At 35.3% G+C, this 27307-nt stretch overlaps 2 protein-coding genes, 1 long non-coding RNA gene and 2 pseudogenes across 6 annotated transcripts; 2 read left to right on the plus strand and 3 right to left on the minus strand.

The window, feature by feature from the left end:
* Positions 1 to 4917: 4917 nt before the first annotated feature.
* LOC132598511 (viridiflorene synthase) lies at positions 4918 to 7566 on the plus strand. The gene is made up of 6 exons (XM_060311433.1): positions 4918 to 5199; positions 5297 to 5573; positions 5698 to 6070; positions 6161 to 6518; positions 6654 to 6899; positions 6989 to 7566. The coding sequence occupies exons 1-6, from the start codon at positions 5089 to 5091 to the stop codon at positions 7283 to 7285; spliced, it is 1662 nt and encodes a 553-aa protein (XP_060167416.1). The 5' UTR covers positions 4918 to 5088; the 3' UTR covers positions 7286 to 7566.
* An 873-nt stretch (positions 7567 to 8439) lies between these two features.
* On the minus strand, positions 8440 to 14245 carry LOC132644568 (uncharacterized; annotated as a pseudogene).
* Positions 14246 to 18375: 4130 nt separating this feature from the next.
* On the plus strand, positions 18376 to 27188 carry LOC132598514 (uncharacterized). 2 transcript variants are annotated; one of them, XR_009566590.1, is made up of 5 exons: positions 18376 to 18598; positions 21534 to 21944; positions 23443 to 23561; positions 23713 to 23872; positions 26914 to 27188. It is a non-coding gene; the product is annotated as an uncharacterized LOC132598514 (long non-coding RNA). The 2 variants fall into 2 exon arrangements; XR_009566589.1 differs by having other exon boundaries at positions 26917 to 27188.
* On the minus strand, positions 23068 to 24864 carry LOC132598512 (uncharacterized). Of its 3 annotated transcripts, XM_060311435.1 has the most exons (3): positions 23696 to 24864; positions 23570 to 23627; positions 23068 to 23491 (listed from the first exon to the last, which is right to left on the minus strand). In XM_060311435.1, the coding sequence occupies exons 1-3, from the start codon at positions 24862 to 24864 to the stop codon at positions 23270 to 23272; spliced, it is 1449 nt and encodes a 482-aa protein (XP_060167418.1). In that variant the 3' UTR covers positions 23068 to 23269. The 3 variants fall into 3 exon arrangements, with proteins under 3 accessions (XP_060167418.1, XP_060167417.1, XP_060167419.1); XM_060311434.1 differs by having other exon boundaries at positions 23068 to 23627; XM_060311436.1 differs by lacking the exon at positions 23570 to 23627 and having other exon boundaries at positions 23352 to 23491.
* On the minus strand, positions 24901 to 26980 carry LOC132598513 (uncharacterized; annotated as a pseudogene).
* Positions 27189 to 27307: the final 119 nt, after the last annotated feature.

Consider the following 27307-nt stretch of genomic DNA (forward strand, 5'->3'; position numbering starts at 1 on the left):
TGCTAACAATAAGGGCCTGTTTGGAAAGCCACCCACGTAATTGAAATTGGGTGTAATTGAGTGTAATTATATAGTTTGATCTGTTTATTTGACCAAGTAATTACACAGTTAGGTGGAATTCCTAAAAGAAAATCTATTTTTCTAGCTTTTTGAGATGCAAACTTATTAATAATTTTTTCTTATATAGTTCTTCAAATAATTCTTTTTCGAATGACAATATAGCATACTCATTTAATCTTTCTTGAGAAGTGTTGATCTTAGGTAAGATTTATCAATTTTAAAAAACTTGTTTTCGCTTAGGCAAATATTACAGGAACAATTAACTCTTTTATAAGAAATATTAGCATTTAAAAAAGAATCGAATTTTTAATTTGATTTAATATGTTGATTAGAGTATTATTTTCTATTAGTACTATTTTTCTTAACATAGAATCTTTAAATTTTTCGAAATAAATTTTACATTTTTGGAAACTACGTAAAAAGTACTATAAGTCACCATAATTAATTATTTAAAATATTTAAAGACATATGAAAAACTACGGTCAAAGAACAACTTGTTTGACTCTCGAAAAACAAAAAGTGTCAAACAAATTGGGATGGAGGAAGTACATCTTTAAGCAAAAAAAAAAAAAAAAAAAAAGGCCCCAACCAATTGCTTTATTTGCCTTATAGTCGAGCCACCCCGATTATCTGTTAATTTTGGCTTAAATGTCAAATACAATAAGCATCTATCAGTATTAAAATTTTAATTTTAAAATCACTCTACTGAGCGGAATGATAAATTTCTAACCACGAAGTTGAAATTGGGAGCCAGATTGAAGTTCTCTAGCCAAGTCATTTTACTTCTTTAGTCATCACGCTACCAATTTGGACTTTCAAATATGAAATTTTACTCGAAATCTTTGCCGTTTGATCTTAAGGTGTGCAAGTTAAGAAGTATTAGTTCCTTAAGTTATACTTGTCAACTTTTGGAGAACTCCAATGTTTAACATGCATTAATTTGACCCTCTAAATTATTATCTTTAATCATTTCTCATCCTATTCAACTTGTTTGGTACCATTTTCTTACTAGTCCCTGTTACAGAAAAAATATCACATTTAAATATGTGAAAATAATTAACTTTAGACTTTTTATTTTATTCTTAATAAGAAGCTTTAATAGTCACATAAACGAAAGCATGCTTGGAGAAAATTGTGCATAAAATATTGCACATCATCTTTTCATTGAATTAGTTACATCTCAATTTGCATAAAATCAAAATTATTAATATTAACTTAGTTAAATACGATGGCAGAGATAATTCAACTTTGAAAAATTTATTGGAATTTGTACGCCCATCCGACCTCTTAAATAGGGAAGAAAAATTTACATTACGTCCTTCTCAAAAATGTTTTCACATGTTGTTGATACTTTCTTTCTAATCCTCCTATCCGCCCTATATGAATCGGTTCTTGAATACAACCAAAGAAATTATCTTATGGGTAAAAGTTTTTCTTCCCCTTTTACGTGTCTCTTTGGGTTTAATCTCACAAAAAGTCCCAATAATTTCACATGTTTAAACTAAATTCTTCCAAATATATTAATTGTTTTCCTAATTAAAAAAATGGTAATTAAGGGTCTGTTTAGGATGGAGAAAAACATTTTTCAACATTTCATGTTTGATTGGTCAAAATATTTTGTAAGTTTTTTTTTCTCTCGGTGGGAGTTAAAAAAACAATAAGTCCCATAAATGACATTCTAGGCTTGTCTCCACCTCACTCCCCAACACCCATCCGACACGAACCTTACCCCAGTCCCCCACACAACTCCACTCCACACCTTGACCTCCTACCCCTACCCCGCTCCAACCTGATCGTGTTAGCCTATAACATAAATAAATGCTTTTTGGATAATATTTAGATCTGCTTGCTTATTTACCAAACTAAAAAATAAGTAAAAATAAAAAAGAAACCACCACTTGTCAGAAAAATATTTTTCGTGAAAAATATTCATTCCTACCAAACACAACCTAAGACGCAAGAATATTTAAGTGGAAATAAATAATGCCAACCACTATTAATAAGTATCGATGATCTAATGGGTATCATTTATCAAGTTAAGGTGCAGGTCCTGAAAGATCTCATAATTTCATTACATCAAAGTGGTCAGTGGCAGAGCCACAGCCTGGGAACACCCTTCGCCAAAAAATTATACCGTGTAAGCATGTCAATTATTACGTATTACAGACATATGTTACATATTGAACACCTTAATATATAAATTATATGAATTCGAACACCCTTGACAAATTTCCTAACTCACCACTGAAAGTGGTGATTGGTGATCAAGTAAGAGACAACCTTAGTACTATGCTAATCTCCTCCACACAATTGTGATGATGTCCTCCACACAATTGTGATGGTGAGATACATGAACGTACGATGTATGTATATCAAGGTGACTTTTCTCATGAAGTCTAAAATTCCAAGTGTCGTCAAAGTAGACCAGGTGCATCCTTAGTCCAAATCACGTGGAATTAAAACAAGAACTATTAGAATAAAATAATGCATACATGATATAATTACATGCATAGTCTTTATGTATAGTCTCTTTTATTTTATGTATAGTCTCTTTTCAAGTTGAAACTGGAAACAGTTGGCATTGGATCGAGACAGAAGCCACTGAAGGAAAGAAAACTAAAAAAATAAAAAATTACAAGGAAAGAAGAGACAATTTGTATAGTCACTGGGAATGAAGTCAGCTACCAAGTAAGATTTCGAATGGTTGGCTAAGAACCCTAAAATTCTTGAAGCTACTGCTACATTATGCCGAGTTGTTGATGACATAGCCACGGATATTTCGGGACAGCCGCCAATGAAGGAAAGAAGTAAAAGGAGACAGAAGCCTCTTTGGAATAAAAAACACAACGAATAAAAAAACTTCAGAAGTTAAATTATTAAAAAAAGAAAAAAGACGGACGCCACTGATGGAAAGTAGAAAGCACAGGGAATAAAATAAAATTAAAAGAGCACGATGCAGTATCATAATTAATTATGAGTTTAAGTTTTGTTGCGTTGATATTATATACTACTTAACATCTAGTTACAAAGTTTATGTGTGTATCCTTGGCATCTATGGGCTTTCCTATTGTTTCTAAGAAGGGTTCTCTCTACAATTTCCTTCTTGATTTGAATCCCTGCGATCTCTGGCTGAATATTAACATGCTTAAAGAGTCTCCAGTTTCTTGCTTTCCAGGTGTGATAAATGACTGCACCCCAAATAGCACCCCAAAAAGCAGCCACAATCTCCTTCTTGAATGGTTTCCAATGTTTAGCCTTGATCCTCTCCAGAAGCTGCTTAACTTCTCCTACTTTAACCTGCACATCAGCCCAATGCAAAAGTGCTGAACTAACTTGCTTAAACCACTCACACTCAGCAAACATATGTAAAATAGTTTCTGGCAATTGTTTGTCACATGAACAGCATGCGTCATCATCAACTGGGATGTTTATGTGGGCTAGCCTCTCCTTTGTCAAGAGTTTTCTCTGCACAGCTAACCATAAGACAGATGTTTTTAAGATCATGAGGTTAGGCCCCGTTTGTCCATAGATATAAAAAAAATCACTTTTTTTAGAATTTTGGAGTTGGAGTTAGAGTTGTGTTTGGCCATAGTTTTTGAAATTGTAGTTTTTGGTGAAATATAGTTGTAAAAAAGTGAATTTTTTTGAAAAACAAGTTTTTGGAGTTTTTGGTATTCTGGAATACAACTTCAAGTTGTATTCGGAATTCTTATGGCCAAACGCTGAAAAGTGAAAAAAGTGAAAAAAAATCTAGAATAAAGTGAATAATTCTTATGGCCAAGCACCTACTAAGTTAATTTTATAATCAGAAGCGGATTTAGTATGTATGCTATTGGTTCATTTAAATTCAATAGTTCTGGCTTAATCATCATATCATATTATACTAAAAGTGAAAAGCTTCAAAGTACAAAGTTGGATTACCAAAATGCTCATTAAATGACAGCTTTATCTTTCAATCAACTTATTAAGCTAATCCTTTCAAATACCCATGTTTGTGTTTTCTTATAACTACGTGAGTAAACATAGGTTCGTGCAATCTGGAAAAATATTGTAACTTCTTATTTATTGTGATTATTTATTTTATTTTTGCTTCTAGGCATATGAAAATTTGTTTTGCAAAGATTGCCGGATGAGCTTTTCAATATATTTTACTGTATTATTCATTTGAGCAAAGAGTACTGAAGGTCTAAAATTTTGTATTACTAATATGAATGAAAATTTCTCTGTTTTGTCTTTGTTTTTGTATAGGTGCACAACAAAAGTTTATGTAATTGGAGGTAGTCCTAAAATTCATCACTTTCACTTAGTGAAAACAATTGTTATCATTTGCATTTTACTGCTTTGTTATTTTTTTTCATCGTTGTACGATAATATAATTTGTACATACATCAATAACATTACATTTTTAATTTATTGTCTTGGCATATAATTCTGTTATGGCTTCTTTCTTTGTTGAGTTAGTTACATAAAAGTCAATATTCCTCATTTTTAAGGAGTTTTTACCTTTTTGCTAAATTTTGTTTAATTTAAACACAAATTATTTGCATTATTTGTGTTAGTATAAAAATTTCATGCATCACTATAAAGGATTCATGCGCAACGCGCGTTCCTAGAAGCTAGTATAGTTAGAAACGCCTACTAATAAATATTAAAATAATAAATTTTAAATCCGAACCCCTAATGCCTATCCTAGATCTGCTTCAACTTATAATAACATGTAGGTAGTAACACTTTAACAAGTTTGATATGATGATTTAAAAAGAAACGAAGTACTCCATAACTTTTTATAGCCAGTGAAATTGAACTAATTTATTTACAGTAACAGTTGAATAAAAATTAAATTCAATATATTTGTATATTTGCAACAAGAAATTCATAAGAGAAAAGAAGAAATTAATAAGGCTCTCCCCACTATAAATACTCATTCCTTCTCTTCCATTTCCATCGACACTTGTTCACTTCAATTGTTTAAGGAAAAAAACCGTCTCTGCTTTTTCATAATCTAAGCTTAGATCCTGTTCTGTAGAAATGGCCCTAACTGCCACCCTTAACACTGAAGAAGAGATCGTTCGCCCTGTTGCCAATTTCTCTCCAAGTCTTTGGGGTGATCGTTTCCATTCTTTCTCTCTTGACAATCAGGTGTTTAATTACAACATCTTCTCTCTTATTTGGTTACTTAGTGATCCCTATTATGCAGCAGTTATATATGAATATTTTCTTTTAAATAACTTTATAGGTTGCTGAAAAATATGCTCAAGAGATTGAGACTTTGAAGGAACAAACAAGTACTATATTGTCAGCTGCTTGTGGAACAACATTGCCTGAGAAATTGAATTTGATAGACATTGTTGAGCGCCTTGGCCTAGCCTACCATTTTGAGAAACGAATAGAAGACATGTTGGATCACATTTACAATGCTGATCCTAACTTTGAGGCACATGAATACAATGATTTAAACACTTTATCCGTTCAATTTCGAATCCTAAGACAACATGGTTACAATATCTCCCAAAGTACGTCCATTGCATACATATATGATACACACATGTTTTAAATTTATACTATAGTCCTGTTTTGTATTTCTCAATTTATTTCTGCTAGAAAACTAATTATCTTTTGCTTTTATTTATGATCCAGAAATTTTTAGCAGATTCCAAGATGAGAACGGCAAGTTCAAGGAGTCCCATAGGAATGACGCAAAGGGTCTTTTGAACTTATACGAAGCTTCACATGTCAGGACTCATGGAGAGGATATTTTGGAAGAGGCACTTGCTTTCTCCACTGCTCATCTTGAATCTGCAGCTCCATATTTGAAGCCACCTCTGAGTAAGCAAGTGCAACATTCCCTCGAGCAATCCCTACATAAGAGCATCCCAAGAGTTGAGACCCGCTACTTCATCTCTATCTATGAAGAGGAGGAATTCAAAAATCATATGTTGCTTCGATATGCTAAATTGGATTACAACTTACTTCAGATGTTGCACAAAGACGAACTCAGTGAAGTATCCAGGTACACTGATGTTTTATCTTAAATGAAAAATATAAATTGTTTGTTCATATATTAGTTTATTAGATTCGGAGACTGATACTTATTTTGTAGGTGGTGGAAAGATTTGGATTTTGTGACAACACTTCCATATGCTAGGGATAGAGCAGTGGAATGCTACTTTTGGACGCTGGGGGTGTATGCTGAACCTCAATATTCTCAAGCCCGTGTCATGCTTGCTAAGACTATAGCATTGATTTCGATAGTAGATGACACATTCGATTCTTATGGAACCGTAAAAGAACTTGAGGTCTACACCGATGCCATACAAAAGTGGGATATTAGTCAAATTGATCGACTCCCAGAATACATGAAAATCAGTTATAAGGCTCTTTTGGATCTCTATGATGATTATGAAAAGGAGTTGTCAAAGGATGGTAGATCTTATGTTGTCCATTACGCAAAAGAAAGAGTATGACTCACTCACTCATATATATTCATTAACATCTTATCTCTAAAATCGCCTGTATTTACCTTATTTTTCTTTATAGTCAAAATTATTTTTGGAATATTGACAGTTAATATATCTTTATTTGTTGTTAAATAGATGAAGGAGATCGTGAGAAGTTATTTTGTTGAAGCAAAATGGTTTATTGAGGGATATATGCCATCTGTTTCCGAGTACCTTAGCAATGCACTAGCTACTAGCACATATTACTTGCTAACTACGACGTCCTACTTGGGAATGAAGTCAGCTACCAAGGAAGATTTCGAATGGTTGGCTACGAACCCTAAAATTCTTGAAGCTAATGCTACATTATGCCGAGTTGTTGATGACATAGCCACGTATGAGGTACACATCACATTACACCACTTAAGAGTTGCAGTAAATCCATATAATATGATTTCATCCTTATATATGCATTGTAATTGCCATTCCAGGTTGAGAAGGGTAGGGGCCAAATTGCAACAGGAATTGAGTGCTATATGAGGGATTATGACGTATCGACAGAAGTAGCAATGGACAAATTCCAAGAAATGGCTGAGATAGCATGGAAGGATATGAATGAAGAAATTCTTCGTCCAACACCAGTCTCTACCGAAATTCTTACTCGTATCCTCAATCTCGCTCGTAATATAGATGTTATTTACAAGCACAATCAAGATGGATACACTCATCCAGAAAAAGTTCTAAAACCTCACATCGTCGCTGTGCTGGTGGACTCCATTGAAATCTAAAGCATGGAGTCTTTCTTCGTTAATACCTTTCACCTCGAGGTTGAACCTACTTCACTTTAGTATACAAATAAAACCGCAAAACTTACCGGTAAAGTTTCAAAAGAAGGCTCCATAACGAGAACAAATAGTGGAAAGGAGCGTCTATTAACATTGTTTGGTGAAAAGAAAAAATGTCTTTCATTTAATGCGTATAAATAATATCTTTGTTACAACCAATATGTATGTATGAATGTAATAAGTCTGCTTTAAGATAAAGCTATATCAATTTGGGGTTTAAACTATGTTAATGACTATGACCGTTTCATTATTTTAGCAATTCGCTTTGTGTTCGAGATCTTGGACATTAGAGAGTCATAGACAGAGAAATAAAAGGGAAGAAAAAGAAGGATCGTCGGGGAAGGAGAGCCAGGGAAGAGGCAGTGCATGGAATAGGCAAGCAGAATTGCTCATCTCATGCTCTGTCTCGTCCCTGTCTATCCATTCCACACCATATTTTACCTCAATAGGGACTTCCTTTACCCATGCTAACATTCCCTCCAACTCAAAAAAATAAAACTTCAACTTTGTGGAAATTGCCAATGGCCAAAAAGTTAGCGCAATGGCTGCTTTATGATGTGAGTAAGGGCTAGATGAAGAAATATTCATAGTACAAGTGCTAGTACTACTAAGTACTAAGGAGTACATACATTGGACTCCAAGTTCCAGTTGTGCATAACTGTACTGCAGATTTCGGTTTGTAGTACAAAAACAAAGTTTGCCCCAACAACGAAAACCTACTTCTTGATAAAAGACCTTTTAGAATAATTTTGGTTGAACTAACACACTTAAAAATAGAAATTTGATAGAAAAGAACTACCCGTCCAGTTTAAGGATTTCTTGTTTGAGTAAATTTTTTTAAGAAAATCAACTTGCATGGTCGGACCAACCTCCTAACCAAGACGACGTTCCACTGAAAATTTGGTGACTAACAACTTACAAATCATGTTAAATCAGGTGATAAATTTTGGTGTTCTGATACCGCGTATTAGTTTTACCACTTCAACTTCCTCCTTTCAGTTCCAACTGACAACCACCCTCCGGAAAAAAGAGAAATTCTCAGTTCACTTATCTTAGGATGATGACAAGCAGAGGTATCTGATGATGACACAGAAAAACGTCTATGATCCGCTTATTGATGTCTGCTCTTGAACAAGTGGTACCAACAAGACAATCAGTTGGAGGACTGCTCTTAAGTTTTGCGGATCTCAAGTTGCGCTTTTCGTCACTAAAGGTGAAAGCCTGAATGCAGAATCCACCACATTTACATTAGAACATAGGGTCATTCCAGACTAACAGAGAATCAAATATCCTCGTTTACGAGCCACTAACATTATAATCAAACGACTAAATAACTACCAGAAACTTAAAGTTAGAACTTAGAAATACAGATTGGAAGAATGATCAAGAAAGGCAATCAAGAAAGGCAATCTTCCTCCCAAAGCTGGACCACTTTTTTCCATTGACCTGAAAGAAGAAAAACAAGCTCATTAAGAAGCAACCAATTTGCCCCACTCCCAAATGAGACTGTTCAGCACAGATATACTATAGAATCAATCACTAAGCATCCGACATATACAATCAAAGCAAGTCCGAAACATCCCAATACTGGGGTTTGGGAGCACAAGGATATAAAGAAAACACACTGGGGTTGCTAAAGCAAGAGAAACAACCGATCTACATGCAATACGATACTGCTTTACACGGGTTATACCATACCAAGTCTGGAGATATGGTTTAGTTTGACTTCCATATCAAACTTAATAGTGCTGGGAAAAGACATAAAATTGATTGTGGAAGCTAATACAAAATCTGTTTGATAAAGAAAAACATCATATTCAATTCTTTCAACCTGTGACTTGATTGAAATATGGAACTTCGTCCCGAGCTGTGGTACTAACGAGTCTATTGGAAAGTTTTCTTAGCAACATTTACATGAACTTTCAAGTGGATGAGATCATTTTAGTGGTGTCAACTTATCACTACATGTTGGATGTGGGTCTAACATTTCAAAGCATCCTAAAATGGACAGCGCATTCAACGAATACGTGATAGATTACTTGGGGGAGGGGGGAAATAGATAATTCTGAACTATCTTATCACGCTGATACTCGCATACATTAGGAACCTTCATGTACGGAAAACACAGTAATGTGCCTTAATGTAAGGAAGTTCATAATTACTCACGCTAGTTTATTCAGTTAATGAACAAAAAAGAAGACTTTAACAATCTATAAGGCCACTCTCAGATCAGCTTCCTAATTAAAGTAATATAATCTAGTCTCTAGAATCAGTTTCCTTACTAAAGTTCATATTCCATCTGAATCTTTTCATTGCCCGTGGCTCGTTACTATCACCTAAGGTTTTACACAAGAACTAACGGAACAATTTGAACATGCTGTTGCGGAAAATCATCAGTTACATTTTACATTGTTTAGCTTTTTTCTTTTTAAAATACATTGTATGTTTGAGTTTCACCTTCGATTTTCAAATTAATTTCACTTATAGAGGTCTTTGGTGTTGCAATATTAGTTGACTGTATAGGAAATACAGGTGATCATAAAAGGAAAAACCTTCTTAGTTCTAAAATTTCCACATGTTAGACTATATATATAAATTGGGACTATCCGAATGCAAGTGGTCTAACTGTTGAAGTGCGGGGCACAGTACACGAGGATGATATCTAAGATCCATGAGATCCAAGACGAAAATAAGCAAATACTACAATTTCTCGGTTAATTCATTGACAATCATAAAGGTCACCCACATATAACATTTTTAGGTACATTGACAAGTTAAATACAAGTACATAATGTCATATATTGCAGCGACAAAAGATATATAATGCCGTATATATGCTCCAAGTTGTTCACACTTCAAAGAAAAGAAGATATTTTCTTGAGGAGAAAATGCAATGCCAGAGCTGTATCATTTAGCCTTCCATTCGATTATTTAAGTTGTATTGACTTTAGCCATTTTCCAAATCACTACATACTAAATTATCGAACTGAACCAAAATCTTAACATTGCATCGGATTGGAAAATTGTTGAGCAGCTTACGCAAATAATAAATGTGAATAGCAAATTAACAAACTTGTGTACATGTATACGAATAGATAACAGCACGAACCCCACAACCCACAAGACACATGGAAAAGTAATACCAACAAAAAATAAAGTAAATACCTCTAGAGCTTAGCTTTCCAGCAACACTTCTTTGCAAGTTGACTTATTGTGGCCTGTACCCTTGCATCTACTACATTGGAGTTGACGCCTAGCTACTTCATGGGAACCCACCTTCTTAGTAGTTGGCCGCCCTGGTGGACGACGGGTAGGAGGAGGGGTAACTGCTACAGCAGCTTGAGAAGCATCCTTTTTCTTGGGTCGTTCTAAGCTTGGAATTGGATGTGTTGACTCTGAATATGTTGATTTGTAACTATCAGCAGTAAAGTACCAGGCACAATAGTCGTATGAATCACAACTAAGGCAACCAATGACAACTATGGCATGGCAACAAGGTAACCCACTTAGCCCCCAATCTCTGCAACTACACTCGCAATGGCCAATGTCAACTACTTCTATGGTATCCCCCGTACCTCAAATTTGGTACCATTAGGCATCAACACTTGAAGAGTATTAAACTTTTGGCTTTCTTTCTCTAGCTTTTCCTCCATAGATGGAGTTAGCCTTGTCACCCACTGATTGGACTCAGTCCGCCGGGTATAAATCAGCTCCATTATCTTACCTCTTATTGCATCAACCATCTGGGTGATTGGCAGGTCATGAGCATCTGCTACCCAACCATAGAAAAGCTCTCCAAAGTTTGATGTCATGTGGTTATATCACATCCCACGGAAGAAAGCATTTGCCCAGTTAATGGGCTCCCTCTGCATTACCCAGTTGTAAGCATCTAGTGAAATACTTTTTATGCTTTCAACACACCTGTGGAAGCCTTCAGGCTTTGGTGCATAAGTTGCACCGTAAAAATCCTCAACCAAAAGGCACTTGACATCATAAGAAAATTGCCCTCTCGCCTCTCTGATAAGTTGTTCAGAAAGATAGCGTAGACAGTAGCCATGACAGACATCCTCACCCTGAAATATTTCAGCAATCGATTCTCTAAGCCCCTTCTCTCTATCAGCCACGCAAGTAATACCACGACACATTGACAATGCAGTTCTAAGCTGTAATAGGAACCAATGCCAATTATCATCAGATTCTGAGTCAACTATGGCAAAAGCAAAAGGAAAAACACCATCATTCCCATCAGTAGTTGTTGCTGCTAACAGAGTGCCTTGGTATTTAGACTTTAAGAATATACTATCTAGGAAAAGCAGGGGCCTGCAGCCTTGTTCGAAGCCATAGAGTGAAGCATGAAGTGATACAAAGAGCCTGTGAAAGCTTGAGTCATCCTTTGTAGTGAAAGTTGCAAGACTTCCAGGATTTGTCTCCATCACTTTTTTACAAAAAAACGGAAAAGGCTCATAAATACCTTTAACGTATCGGAAATGGCTCATAAATACCCTTCATCCACCTTTGGATCTACAAATACCCTTAAGGTTTGTTTCTGGATCAAATATATCCTTCAAACTAACGGATGAACTTAGGTCAGATTTGACACTTTAAAAAAGCCACGTGGCATTTTCTGATTGGCTCACTTTTTAAATTTCGAAATAATTAAAACCGACCCGTTTTTCTTAAATTAAAACCGACCGGTCTAGAAATTAGAACGTATTCTAGAGTTCTGCATATCCGGTGAGTCTCTTCTTCTCCATTCAAGAAAATTTCTTTCTTCCTCTTTTTTTTCACTGCTTTTGTTTATCAAAATCCTCCATTAAAGAGTGCATAAAGATTTGTTATTTGCCCATTTGAGAAAAATAAGTGTTTTACGATACCCAGAAGGGATTAACCCAACCGATTTTCAGTTATGGAACAATGCTGCCTTTGATAATGGAGATTATGAAGACTTTTCTTCACTAAAATGTTCTTTTGAATCTGATATATCAAGCAAGGAGAATCAAACTCCTTTGTTTGTGAATTCATCCGTTAGTCTCTCATCTCCGATACCCATTAAGCCACTTCACCCAAATGTCCATCAGACAAAAAAAAAAACATAATATTCAAACTTTCATATATAATTTCAGTGAATATATCCGAAAAAAAAGGAAGTTAAACTACTAAGTTTCTCAGCAAAAATTATTACTTACACCAACACGAGGACACTAAGTCCAACATTCATAAGACTTTTGGTTGTCAATTGGTCCAAAATCAGTCCATAATCATATCTGCGCGACTGGTTTAAGCTTCAAAAAGACACCAATTTTCTGACATTCGAACACAAAAAAAAAAATACGTTCACTGATGGACAAATAACAAATCTTTATGCAAACTTTAATGGAGGATTTTGATAAAGAAAAGTAGAAAAAAAAATGGAAGAAGGAAATTTTCTTGAATGGAGAAGAGACTCACAGGAGCCTCAGAACTCTAGATTCTAATTTCTAATTAGGGAGAAAAGATTGTAAGTATTGTTTAATTTAAGAAAAACAGGTGGATTTTAATTATTTCGAAATTAAAAAAGTGGGCCAATCAGAAAATGCCACGTGGCTTTTTAAAAGTGTCAAGTCTGACCTAAGTTCATCCGTTAGTTTGAGGGTTATATTTGATCCAAAAACAAACCTTAAGGGTATTTTTAGACCCAAAGGTGGATGGAGAGTATTTATGAGCATTTTCCCATACGTTAGTGGTATTTATGAGCCTTTTCCGCAAAAAAAATGGCAGCTGACTATATGCCTCCTTATAAGAACCTTGAAGCTGCTCCTTAGCAATCTCTTTTCCAAGCCATGCCTGGAAATAATTTAACTGGATTCCATATTCCTTTTGTATGTCATTGACAATGTCCTTTGGCTTGTAATTTGGGGAAACTTTCAACTTCTCCTTTATAATACTAGCCACCCAACTCCTTGTTGCCTGATAGCCATTAGTAACAACGGCCCCTTCACATGTGTGGGTAGGATTCATTTTTTTAATGCAGATTAATGGGGCGGTTGACAATCTTGATGCATGAATTCTCCATGGACAGCCCTCTGCTTTGCATTTTACAGTCACTCGATGACTATCATTCTTCTTGTACTTGAAAGCAAATTGATTTGTAATAGCATATTTCCGCAATGTCTCACGAAATTCATGCACACTATTAAACCTTTGGCCCACACCAGTTATATCATTTTGCCACTGCTGAGCAGCTTTAGCATTCTTTTCATCATAATTAGCAGCAGCAAATGAAACTGGAGCAGGCATTTCAGCTTCTATCTCAATTGTGCCGTCAACATTGTTCGTATCACCTACGACATCAAAATTGGCATCAAGCAAGAGGCCAGGCTCATTGGGGTCATCCAAGATATCCTCCACAACACTCAGAGGAGCTTCAACTGGGACCGCCAATGCTGATAAAGTCGTCCGGCTTGACCTGCAACACAGTATGTCCAATATATTTCATCCTTTAAAAAGGGAGAATTCTACATATTTTAGGCAGCAAGGAATCTACCTACTGCCAGGCATGTTTGAGAGATCAGGGTCAACAGCTTCTTCAGTCATCACGTAGATCTCTGCAGTATCAGAGTTGCCATGGAATTTGATCATGCGCTTAAGGTCTTTGTCATTGGAGATTGTTATAAGTGCCTTCCTGTTTCCAGGAAGAAAATATTTGACTGACATAGTAGCAAGGCTGCAGTTAAACATCTCAGCTACCTCCATCTTGAAATCACTGTAGTTCAGTTTTTCATCCATTTCCATGGCATGAGCATCTCCGCCTTTATAAGAAAGAAAACCATCTTTATCAGTCTCAAATTCACCACCTAACTGACATCATACTATTCTAAAAGTGGAAAGACCTAAGTTGAAAAGTTGAATTACTAAAATATTCATTGAAAGTTAAAACACATTTTTACCCCTATCTAAATACTATTTCTATACTATTTTTATAGCAAATAGTAAATTTACCTACTAGTAAATGATAAATGAATCAATTAAATGATGAATAAATAAATTACCTGGCAAGTTCCATGTATCTGTCAAGGCACTTATTGTAGTCTGCTTACTTTCATCTAAACTTTGATATATTTTTTCCAATTTAAAAAGCTTAAAAGCCACCTTTTTAATTAAATTCTCTTAACTACGCCAATAAAGTTTTAGAATCAAAATAAAAGAGGACGAATTGAAATGCTTTTCAGCTAAAAGAAAAAATCCAAACAGGCACGTCTTCATGTATTTATTTTTAAAACCCCCTTCTCATCCGCTTCTTTATCCCACATTAACATTCTATTTATGTGCGTATAAATCCTCCATCAGTTACGTCTATAACTCTCAAATTATTTAATGTGTGACATTATGATACCCTTTTGTATTACCAATATATGCCTATATAAGCTCATTATTAGCAGGAAACCCAAAATAAGATTTGCTCAAAAAAATACTGTTCAAGAATTAACAATCTTTTAGATTAGAGGATAGCATACTATGGCTGTCATACATACAGTCATAATTTGATTTTGTAAACTCAAAAGAATTGGCCTACACATCAGTTTTGCATTTCAGTGTGGAAATTTATTGGTTTGATGCTTTGGCCAGGGACGATTTAAACGCTAGAGAATATCTTTGTTAATGCATTAGTACGTTCAAAATTCTCAGTTTATATAAACCGTATGTAGCAGTGCGATCACTGACACCACCAAAAAGAGTATCTACCAATGTCTAATTTTGAAATAGCCACCAAACCAGTATCGATTATAGTTATTCTCTACATACTCCTTTTTTTTCTTTTTCTTTTTTTTACCTTTTCCCTTCATTGTATGGAATTTTATTAAAAGAAAAAAAGGAGGAGGAAAGAGAAGAATTGAATTAAATATTAAGAAGGGGTAGAAGCTTCTGATATTATGAAGTAACGGGTAGGGGGAGGGACAAACTATTTTGTTTCTGAAGAAAAAAATCTGCTTTAAGTTGTAATTCATATTTCATTTTGTTTCTTTAGTCTTCCACGATAATATAAATTGTCAGCTGTAGACTTTTTTGTTAGTAATCCTAACTGTTTTAACTTTTAAGTTTTCATTAGCTTGGACGTACTTCTCTAATGCTATAGACTATATGCACTATTAATATACTTAATTATTTTAGTTTTTTAAAATATTGTGTGTATGTGTGTCAATTTTGCCTTATGTGTATATGCGATCTCTTTTTAAATTCTTCAAAGGTTTTATATTACTGTTTTGTATACTAATTGATATGAGTCCACGTGCCCAGAGATTAGTATGGCTATAAGTCGCTTCCCAGCCATGACCTAAAGCAACATTCACGAAACAAATATAAGATTAAATCAATGAAAAGCCATTAGCAGTTAGAACAAACTACCCTTGTGAGTACCAATTGATCATGCCAATCTTCACCTTGTTTAATCTTCTCTAGTACCAGCTGCTATCTGTTGGTGAAGTATGTTCCCATACATTTATATATTTAAAAATAATAAACTTTAATATTTCATTTTATTCTTAATAAGAAGTTTTAATAGTCATACAAATGAAAGCATGCTTGGAGTGCATTAAATTTTGGATATCATCTATTCATTGAATTAGTTTGCATAAGATCAACATTAACTTGGTAAAATACGATGTCATAGATAATTCAAGTTTGAACGGGAAAAACATGCGCGCGAACAATTTATGTTTCTTGTTTCATTCAGACAAGCCATCAATCTTGAACTTGTTCGGCAACAACCCTTTCGTCCTAAAGTCAATTATTAATATATGTTTAATTAACAAGTTAATGTCAGGCGGTTATTGAATACCCCCGCACCCCCAAAAGATTTAAAAAAAAAAAGAATCATATAGGTAAATATTTGTTTTTCTTTTCCGTTTGTGTGTCTCTTTAGTTTAATCTCAAATAAAAAGAAAAGTCCCAATAATTGGATATGTTCAAATTTAATTCTTCCAAAATAATTGGATTCTTTTATCAAAATAAGATGCAGGAATATTTAAGTCAACAAAGTCTTGAGCTAGTGGTTAATAAGGTGCATGTATTGAATCTACCGTCTCATATTTTCATGAGTTTAGATCATCCAAACGATATTGATAAATAAGCCTCCTTAATTTGTAATTCTAAAAATAAAATAGATCATCTGCTACAACAGATAAAAATGACCCGATGGTGTATATGTAACTTAAACTTTATTTTTATTGCATCAAAGTCGTGATTATTGAGTTAGTGACAAATTAATAATACACTCCTTTTGACCTAGTTTTTGTGATGCACTTTTTTAGAGAAATAATACATTCCTATATCTAAAATAATTCACTTTTAATTTTTTTATTTCCCTTTAATAAAATAATTTGTAACTACATAAATATCTATTACTTGATTTAGATCATGAATTTCAATATTTTAAAAAAAAAAAATTTCCAATCAAATATTATTACATAAAATGGGACAAAGTGATTATGAATGTGTTTCAATTTCCCATGTTCGGTTGGTCAATGGATATATATGCCGTTCAATTTTAACAAAAATAGTTATCCCGTAGTTCATTAGTAATGCAGCACTACATTTAAAGTTAACGACGTGAAAAAAAATGTGTTTGCGTCATTGCGTGTGTATTATCTGCGGGGCCTCTTAGCAACATTGGGGGCAGGGGCGGAGCTAGGTAAGCTCCAGGGGAACCCCCTCAGCAAAAAATTACAGTGTATATACAAGATTAAAATTATTTTTTTAGGTATATATAGTAGATGTTGAACCCCCTTGACTTCTTCGTGTATTTATTTCTTCATATTTTTGAACCCCCTATGTGAAAATCCTGGCTCCGCCACTGACTGGGGGCTAAAAGTCAAACTTCAAACAGAGGCCCTAGCTAATTGTTTTAAAAGGAAAGATCGTCATATATATTTTTATTTAAAGTTTTCTTTTTCTAGCTTTTTAAGATGCGAAGTCATTAATTAGTGTTTTATAATTGATTTGTTCTAACAATTCTTTTTCAATTGATAATATACCTAATTCATTCAATATCTCTTGAGACATTGTTGATCTTGGATAAGATTTTGTCAATTTTAATTTTGAAAAACTTCGAATCTTTCGGTTGAGGCAACAGTTTATATATAAAATACTCCATCCGTTCCAATTTGTTTGAGACTTTTCGCTTTTCGAGAGTCAACCTTCTTAATTTTGACCGTGTGTTTGAACACAAAATCTTTAAATTTTTCATAATAAAATTTACATTTTTGGAAACTGCGTAAAAAGTACTATAAGTCACCATAATTAATAATTTAAAATATTTAAAGACGTATGAAAAAAAATACGGCCAAAGAACAACTTGTTTGACTCTCGAAAGGTGAAAAGTGTTAAACAAATTGGGACGGAGGGAGTACATCTTTACGGGGAAAATGAGGCCCCAAGCGATTGCTTCATTGGCCTTATAGTCGAGCCACCCTGATTATCTATTAATTTTGGCTCAAATGTCAAATACAATAAGCATCTATCAGTATTAGAATTTTATTTTTAAAATCACTCTAATGAGCGGAAATATGAATTTCGAAACCACGAAGTTGAAATTGGGAGTCAGATTGAAGTTCTCTATACAAGTCATTTTATTAGAATTAGTCATCATGCTACCAATTTGGACTTTCAAATATGAAATTTTACTCGAAATCTTTGCCGTTTGATCTTTAAGGTGTGCAAGTTAAGAATTATTAGTTCCTTAAGTTATAGTCTAACTTTAGGAGAACTCCAATGTTTACCATGCATTAATTTGACCCCTCTAAATTATTATAGGGGAAAATAACTGTTTTCGTCCCTGTGTTATTGCTTTATTATGATTTTGGTCCCTGTGATATTTCACTCTCCATATTTAACCTTTAATTAATCAAAGTGATTGATTTTAGTCCTTGTACTAATAACGGTGGTTACTAACTTAAACAGACACATCACTGCTGTGAAGGGCAATTATGGTATCACATATAATACTATTTTTATATACTAATAATAAAATCTTTTGTCATTTATGTAGAACCATCAGGATTCAGGTGGCACATTTGACAATGAAATACTACTTTACTTTCCTATCTCAACAGTGGAGTGCTCTTTCTCTCTCCTCTCTTTGTTAAGCTTTTGGTCTGTCCTCAACCAAATTGGATGAAATTTCAAGATGAAAATCATGGCGGGAATCATACCAGAGTGATTTTAGTTCAAATCATGTCAAATTTCGAGTTCCCATCTCCATTTTTTCAGTTAGAGCTAGTGGTATATAGTTCTTTCCATCCTCTTCGATCTTTTTTTACAGGCTCTGGTCAAGCTGTTTTTCTTGGATTCTATTTTTCATCTGATTTTTTGATTAAGCTCTATGATTAGTGTTTTGTCTAATTTGCATATCTGAAAGGTTTTTCTTACAACTAATATGTGCATGGTGGCTCAAGCTTAGTAGGTGATGGGTTTGGCCGTGAAGAATGTGTTTGTTGGTACTGTTTCGACTAAATTTATATTTATCGCTTTCAAAAATTGCAACGACTCTCCCTTCTATGTTCTTACCAGATATTTTTGGACCCAATAAGCGACCCATTTCAGGGAGAGAAAAAAATTGAGCTTTGAAATTTCAGGGTGGAAATTCTATGTTAAATTTTCAAACATGCTATTTGAATATGGGTCACTGACCATTTCTTTTTAATTAGTGATATTTTCTTTATATATTTTATACCTTTCTTGGCTGCTTAGAGATTAATTTGCTATAGTTTCTCATATTGGGATTAGAATGCATCTACTTCATTTGGATCCATTGATAAGTCATAATCTTGTGGGCTTGTTGATTTCTTGATTGTCTCTAGAAGTGTATGAACTGATATGGATACTTTGGAATCTACTGCCCACTTAGGGAGGGTGAGTACTGGCGGCTTTAACAATAGAAAAGTTTAAAACTTGAGATTAAGGAGAGCAAAAACAAGCCTGGGGTTCTTTCTCTATTTGTTACACCTCGGAAAATTTTCGTTCGTGCACAGTGAATTGACTGGCGAAGGACAATTACGAGTATCTAACTAATGATGTCTTAATGACATTTTGGAGAAGAATTACAATGTCCCTTATGTTGGTAATGAAGTGCCAAGTAAGTTTCAAGAAGGGCCCATAAGCCAAATATGGGCATAAGCCATCCAAAAGGGCGAGTTAAGGAAACATTTTCGGATGACCTGGTTTGGAGGGGCCAAAACGCTATTATAAAGTTGGAATTTGGGAAAAACACCACAGGATGAAAGTTGTAGATAACTGAAAGAGATTTCTAACCATAGGTCGTGGGCCCTCACAGCATATCGGGATCAAAAGTTACGGCCATTCTACGACAGACTTTTTTGGGACGAAATATCATATCACTCTCTGACACACTTTGCGACACAACATGCGGCTCGCATGTTCGACATGCGGCTCCGCAGTTCAACCGCAAAGTGTGTCAGTGAGAGTTGGTCAGCTGGCAAGCTTTGCGACCCAAGATGCGTTCCGCATGTCACACTTTGCGTTTCGCAAAGCGTGCCGCATGTCGTGTTGGTCCAGAATTTTCTGGACCACTTTAAATATGTCCAACTCGTCCAAAATCATTATTTTTCACCATTTTGGCCAAGGAAACCTCTAGAACCCTCTCTAATATTCACCCACACGAAAATTCAAGGGAAATCCATGATCAATAACACAAGATCCATGAATCAAAGTGTATAAAACCTAACCCAAGTGCATCTTCTTCAAGAAATTCCAAAGGAGGTGAAATAGGGTTTTGGTGAGAAAGGGAGAACTTCACCCAAGACTTGTTCAACCATCACTCAAGGTGAGTTTCCTGACCTTTCCTTGTTGTTTAAGGTATTGGGAGGTTAAGATATCCGAGTTGTAGAAAAACATAGTAAATGGGTTATTCAAGAGTGAATAGTGTCATGGTTGGGTGATAGCTTGGTAGAATCATGAATGTTGTTATACTATGATTATGAATGCGTTGTAAATGACATGTAGACCATGATATAAGTATGATATACGAGGAAACACGTTGGCGAACTCGAAACCATAAATGTGGGAAAAATAGAGGGAAATGGTGGATTTTGCCAAATGTAATCAAATGATGATTGTTAATTGATATGTTGTGGTTGTTGTTAGTGTTGGGAGTTGATATGGAATACGGGAAAAGTAGTATAAACAAAGGAAGTGTTGTCCAAATTTCCTTAGAATTAGTAGTACGTTCTTATGGCTAATTGACTAATGATAATGCGACTCCTCTTTGAAGGTAGAAGCGCGATATTGAAGGAGAATACGCAAACGCTAAATCGCTTAAACGAGAAAGGTATGTGAGGCTTAACTCTTCTTTCAAAAAGGCATGAATCCTTCAAGTCCCACAATCCTCCGATAAGATGAGGCTTATGAGTCCTTCTATGTATTAAATCACCTATGAGCATGATAATGATGTCAATGTGCTAAAGTATAGAGATACATGAAATTGTGACACGATGTTCCTACGATGCTAATGATGTTATTGTTGCTAACACTCGCCTTATGCTCTATGTCCTTCAAGGCGAGGCAAGATACTCCTAAAGGTCCATAATACATTCGGGGGTTCACGACCTTACGTCACCCCGACATAGAGTGGTTGTCTCAAAGCCTAATGTATGTTCTTAATGCTAATGTATGAGATGTCTAAAGGATGATTAACAATGCTAGTTGTAATATGATGATGTGAAATAGTGATATGTTATGATTGATGTTGTGATGATACGATTCCACCGCGCCTATATGGCCGGGCATGTCACCGCTAATGCGGGCTGCTATGATTCCACCGCGCCTATATGGTCGGGCATGTCACCGCTAATGCGGGCTGCTATGTTACACCGCGCCTAGAGGGTCGGGCACGATCACCACTAGTGGGCGGCATATGAGGGTTACCCGGACGCGGGTGACGATACAGATTATGATGTGATGATGTATATGATGATGTACGTGAATGATGTATGGGATGAGATAGCATGTATACTATGATTGTATAAAATGTGATATAGTAAGTAATCCAATTGCCTATGACACTTGTGCAGGTTATGCCCTTGTCTCATGACGCATGGTCTTTCCATTATGTTTGCTTATTTCATTCCTGCCTTACATACTCAGTACAATATTCGTACTGACGTCCTTTTTTTCTTGGACGTTGTGTTCATGCCCACAGGTAGACAGGGAGGTGATATTGCTCCGGATTCTTAGAGCTGCCAGCCGATAGAGAGCCCTCCATTGTTCCGGAGGTGCCTATGATGATCTTTTTGTGTATAATTGTATATGTCATTTCATAGAGGCTCGTAGATACTCGATGTGGGTCGTATGGTCTCATGGCAGGGTCATTTTGTACGTATGTAAATGTATACACTATTTTGCTAGCCTAAAGGGCTCATGTGTTTATAGTACTCATGTTTCCAAATGAAAATGTTTTTCTTATAAATTAAGCATGAAATGGGTAATTGATCGGTAATAAGCCTAAGGAGTGATGATACGAGTGGTGCTCGGTGGTTAGCCCTGGGTACCCGTCGCGGCCCTAGCCGGGTCGTGACACTATTATCACTACAGAAATGACAAAGATACTCAGGTAAAAATCAATTCTCTCTCTTCTTTAGGACATGTTTGCTTCACGTAAGGCCACCGTAGTGTTGTAAATATCATGAAAACAAGTTGATATGTGTGATATGAACTATATCGTGAATGGAGGCGGATGTAGCTTTAAGCATGATTAGGTCCAGTATTTAAGATTTTTAGCGTTGAGCTCATTACACTTTAGAAATTATGATTGTGCCTTGAGTAGCCTGCTAATTTCTTAAATCATTAGCAGTCGAGTAAATTTTTTCTTAACTGGATAATTCTAAATGATAGTTACGACATCTTATTCTTGGATGATATCTTTTCTCTTTCAATTTTTAGAAGTCTGATTATGTGTGTTTTTAGCAATCGTAGGGACAAAAAGAAACAATAAAAATGACTTTAGCTTAGGGGCCAATATTGGAGGAAAGTAGGAAAGCTACAGCGGTTACCCTTTTATAATTATGCTTAGACTTGCCGAAGATCAACATCATAAATATGTTAGTTTGTATTTTTTTCGCTACAACACTAATCTACCATCAATTTTAAATCTTTATACCGTCGCTTCTATATGGATAGTGGATTCCTCTTGGATGATTTAGGCAGATGTCCGGGTGATTTACCCCTACAAATTCCGAACAACAGATTCTTCATCACCATCCCAACCTTCTTGCATTAGACTTTTAATGAGCTCCTTGTTTGTTGTTTAACTGCTAGCGGAGTAAGAGTAGCAGCCTATCTCCTCATGTAGAGCTAATTGCAACAGCAACTAAATTCCAACATAGCCTTTTCCTCTGTTATGTTAAAAGTGAATCCACGTTGTCAAATTTGTACTTCAGAGGCACTAAACCATATATAATAGTTCTATATATGTATTCGACATACGACTCCAACATGATTAGTCCATATTTTGAAACTGAAGACTCCAACATCATAAATATTTTAGTTTTTAGTTTTCGCTACAACACTAAGCTGCGGAAAACTGAATCAGTTCTTTCAAGAGTCAGGGAAGAGCTGGCTCACTTTCAACAATTTGAAGTACTTTTCTAGTCTATTTACATGAAAAACAAAACGTACTTCTAAAAATTGGCTATATTTTTGCTATAGAAAACGATGATGCCTATGATTTATTGTAGGCAAAGTGCAGAATGAAGGCGATGAAGTTAAGATCAGGGAGAAAGATAGCTATTTAAGTTGCATAAGTTTTAAAAGAGAAACACACAATCATTTAAATGTCACTAAAGCATGATTAACTTCAAAGTCATCAAGGAAGAACCAGATCTAAACAAGATCTGATTTCATGTACGTATTATCATTGTTTGTCTTTAACTTCTTTAGTTAAGGAACATTTTTCTTCTTGTCTCGTGGGACACTTCCTACTCTCTTGCTACTTTGAGAAAGCGCATCTTGTAATATTGACGGTGGGACGTATTGTTTTCCCATTCTCTCGATGAAGAGTGACCTTGTATCTTCTCTGGAATGCTCACCAATTTCTTCTAAATTGAATGCAGAACTTTTCAATTGTTGTTGAGGTACCCTTGGCTGGTTAATTTGATTGACCTGCAATATACATAAGAAAATAAGCCAGCTAGTACGGTTCGATAGACACAACATGAGAGAAACAAGAAAGGTAATTACAATTTGTTCAGTTACAAATAAGGAACTGGACTGCACTCTCAAAAATGGTGCTTGAAACCTACAATAAAATAACATTTTTAGTATTGTTACCCTTGATGAAGAGAACCAACTTATTTGACTACTTACTTCTGTTGCATTACTAGGTGCAGAAGGGCCTTCCTTTTCGACTTCCTGATGGACTTGTTGCTGTTGAACTTCAGAGTGGTTGCTTCCCATAAGAATAGGGCATTTTCTGCTATTATGCCCTGATCTTCCACATGATCCGCACTTTTTTTCTTGCCTTTTCTTGATGTTTTTAACAAGGTAAGCTTTCTAGAATCTGATTCTTTTTGAGTTGTCTCATCAACCCCTCTCTTTCTTAGTTTTGTTGGTCTACCTGGTTGTGTTTTGTATATGGGTGGCGGTGGTGGTTCAATCCCTGTCTTAGGCCATTGCTCAAAGCTAACAATTGGCAAGATAGATGGATTATAACTCTTCATGTACTTCTCAACTGTGTAGCATTCATGAACATACATTTCCGGCTCATCCTTCTTAACCCATATAGCTGCAATAGGTTGATTACAAGGTATTCCTGTTAAGTCCCATCTCCTACAAGAACATGTCTTCTCCTTAAGATCAACAGAGAATAGTCTAAGATAGATATCCTCAACCTGGTAGTGGAATTGGTCAGATTTAGTGGCAATACATTCAGTAGCTTTATCCTTATTTTGCTCTAGCTTCAATAAGATTTTCGGACAGATTTTGTGACGACGGTTCATCATCTTATCTCTGTTCTTTTGAAGTCTAGACATCATATAGATCCTGATTGATTCAATCATTGTCCAAATATGCTTGTCTCTTACATGTAGGAGTACACTATTAAATGACTCACATAAATTGTTTAATAATACATCACACTTTGAGAAAGAAGAGAAAAATGCCCTTGAACAGTGAATGGGAGGCTTATTAATAAACCATTTAGGGGCTTTTGGATCTAATTTTGCCATTCCTTCCATATGCTTGGAAAATTCAGGTTCTGTAGTTGCCTTGGCAGCTTTCCATAGGATATCTTTCAGTGCTTGTCCTCCAAAACCTTCCGTCTTGAAATTATTGTGCAGATGCCTCACACAAAACCTGTGTGCAACATCTGGCATTATCTCATCAAATGCTAGAAGTAAACCCTTTTGCTTGTTAGAAATGAAAGTCCATGCAAAAGGGTTTTGTGAGATTCTTAGGTCCTCATCAAGTAGTGTAAGAAACCAACTCCATGTTTCCTTCAGTTCACCTTCCACTACTGCGAATGCAATAGGATACATGTTGTTGTTTCCATCAATTCCTACTGCTGTCAATAGCTACCCGCCCTTTTGGTGTCCTTTCAAATGACATCCATCAACCCCTATTATGGGTCGACATCCGGCTAAGAACCCCTGCTTACAAGCTGCAAAACATATATAGAGTCTTAAAAATCTTTTTCTACCATTGACCATTGTTTTTGGATTTTCATCCAACTTCAAAATGCATGTAGTCCCTAGATTACTCCTCTTTAGCTCAGCACAGTAATCCCACAACATATCAAATTGCTCTTCTTTAGTCCCTGTGATTAGATCTAATGCCTTCCTCTTTGCCATATAAGCTTGATTCCGAGTAATGGTACAATTATGGGCCCTCATGACATGAGCTTGAAATTCTTTCACACCCCAACTTGGAATTATTCTAAACTCTTCTACGTACTTCTTAGCTAAAAATCCAGAGTCAATAGTCTTGTTCTCTCTCTGATTGCCACAAGAATGGTCAGGGCCTATTGTATTGATGTTGAAAGGTTCATCTTGATTAGCCTTTGAAGAAAATATGAACCATTTGTAGCTTGACACCTTACAAATTGCCCTCGACCTCGTACTTTCGTTCTTTTTAAACTTGATGTCTTTTTTTTGTAACACAGCATGTACCTCAACTGCCCACTTGAATTCTTTGCTATTACTGAGAATATCATATTAGGCGCAAATTTAAATTTTGGATCCTCCAAATCCCTAACTGGATTAAAAACAATGGATCTTTTAGGATTTTCATCATCAGAATCTCCATGTAAACTCATTAATTCCTCGTCTGATGTAGCACAATCATCTCCTTGAGTGTCGTTGGGAAACATAGCCAGCATATTTGAAGCAACTCCAAGCTCCATGGTTTGTTCTTTTAACTTGGTTATCTCTACTTTTCCCATTAAAACCAACCCACTCTACAGTAGAGTCGATGTTTTTATCAAAAATCATGTCATCTTCTTCCAATGAATAATCAGAGTCATGAAATGACTCACATTCTTCATTTGTGGCATCACTGTCATCACCTTTCTCTATTACATCCACATCTATCAAGCCTTCATCGTCGTGTATTGGGCTGCCCTCGAAATCGACCACATCATAGTTCCATTGTTCCTTATCTGTGTGCTCGACAAATATCCTCACCTCTCTACTGTCGGGTATTTCGTAGACAAGGTTATATATATCTAAATCAGTTGATAAAAGTCTTATGCTTGTCTCAAAATAAGGCCCAAACTTGAACCAAAATTTCACTTTTCTATCATTGACTTTCAACTTTTTCATACACTGCCTCATTTGAATGATAGAATTTTCATCTCCTTTACAGTAGTCATAATAAGCTATCTATCCACTAACATAGTTCATCTCTGGCTCAAACACCCACTAACCTTTATAGTGTAGTTTAATGGTGTACATATCGGAATCTAGACCTTCATCTGTCGAGAGAAAAGAAAAGTGGGATCTACCAAGTGTTATTTTAATAATAGTTCCAACAGAAAACGTAAACGATCATACATATTCAACACAAAAATATGTAACCAATCATGGAAATCCAAATTAATCTTGAATTTGAGTTATGTTGGCTTCAATTCTTAAAGAATTGAGTTATCTGTATGGTATTTTATGACTAGTTCCAGCTTAATTGTATGCACCCTTGGATTTCCACTTTCATCTATTGTTGGAAAAAAAGAAAATAAGATTAGGTTACTTGTGTCATTTTATTAAGTAGAACCAACACAAAAATATGTAGCCATTCATACGAATTCGGAATATGCACTACAGATATTTTGGTCTTTATGATTCTTGTAGCATTTATTAATGAAATTCATTCTTTATGTGAAATATTAGATGCTTCATCTTCATTATATATCTATAACTAATACTTTTGGGAAAATATTGCTATATAATCAAGAGTTTGGTCTTTTTTTCATCAGTCAATATTAAGGATCTAGACTAATTAAAGCGACTGAGTACTTACATGTCGGCGTGAATTGTATCCCACTCTTGTAACGGAGTTTCATTGTCAAACAGAATGATTTTGTTTCTGTTCAGCAGGTGCAATGAGTTGTTTTATGTGCCCTACGAGGAGTTGCTAAATTGTGTTCTCACACAAGCGGGGAGACAACTAAAGAGAAAAATTGTTCATCAACCAACAAACACACAAAGTTACTCAATCATCCATGGATTAGACGATTAATTCAATCCAAATGGAAGAAGGGAGAAGGGTTGAGATATGCTTATGTATGTGGGATTGATGGTATGACGATATGTAAACGTGTTAGTATGTTTAGGTTTTTTTGTTTGTATAAAAGTGTTCCTTGTTGTAATATCATAATTGCCCCTGACGGTAGTGACTGATCTATTTGTATTGGTAACCACCGTTAGTAGAAGGACTAAAATCAATCACTTTGATTAATTAAAGGTTAAATATGGGGAGTGAAATATC

The sequence above is a fragment of the Lycium barbarum genome, chromosome 6 (assembly GCF_019175385.1).
Source record: "Lycium barbarum isolate Lr01 chromosome 6, ASM1917538v2, whole genome shotgun sequence".
Taxonomy (NCBI): domain Eukaryota; kingdom Viridiplantae; phylum Streptophyta; class Magnoliopsida; order Solanales; family Solanaceae; genus Lycium; species Lycium barbarum.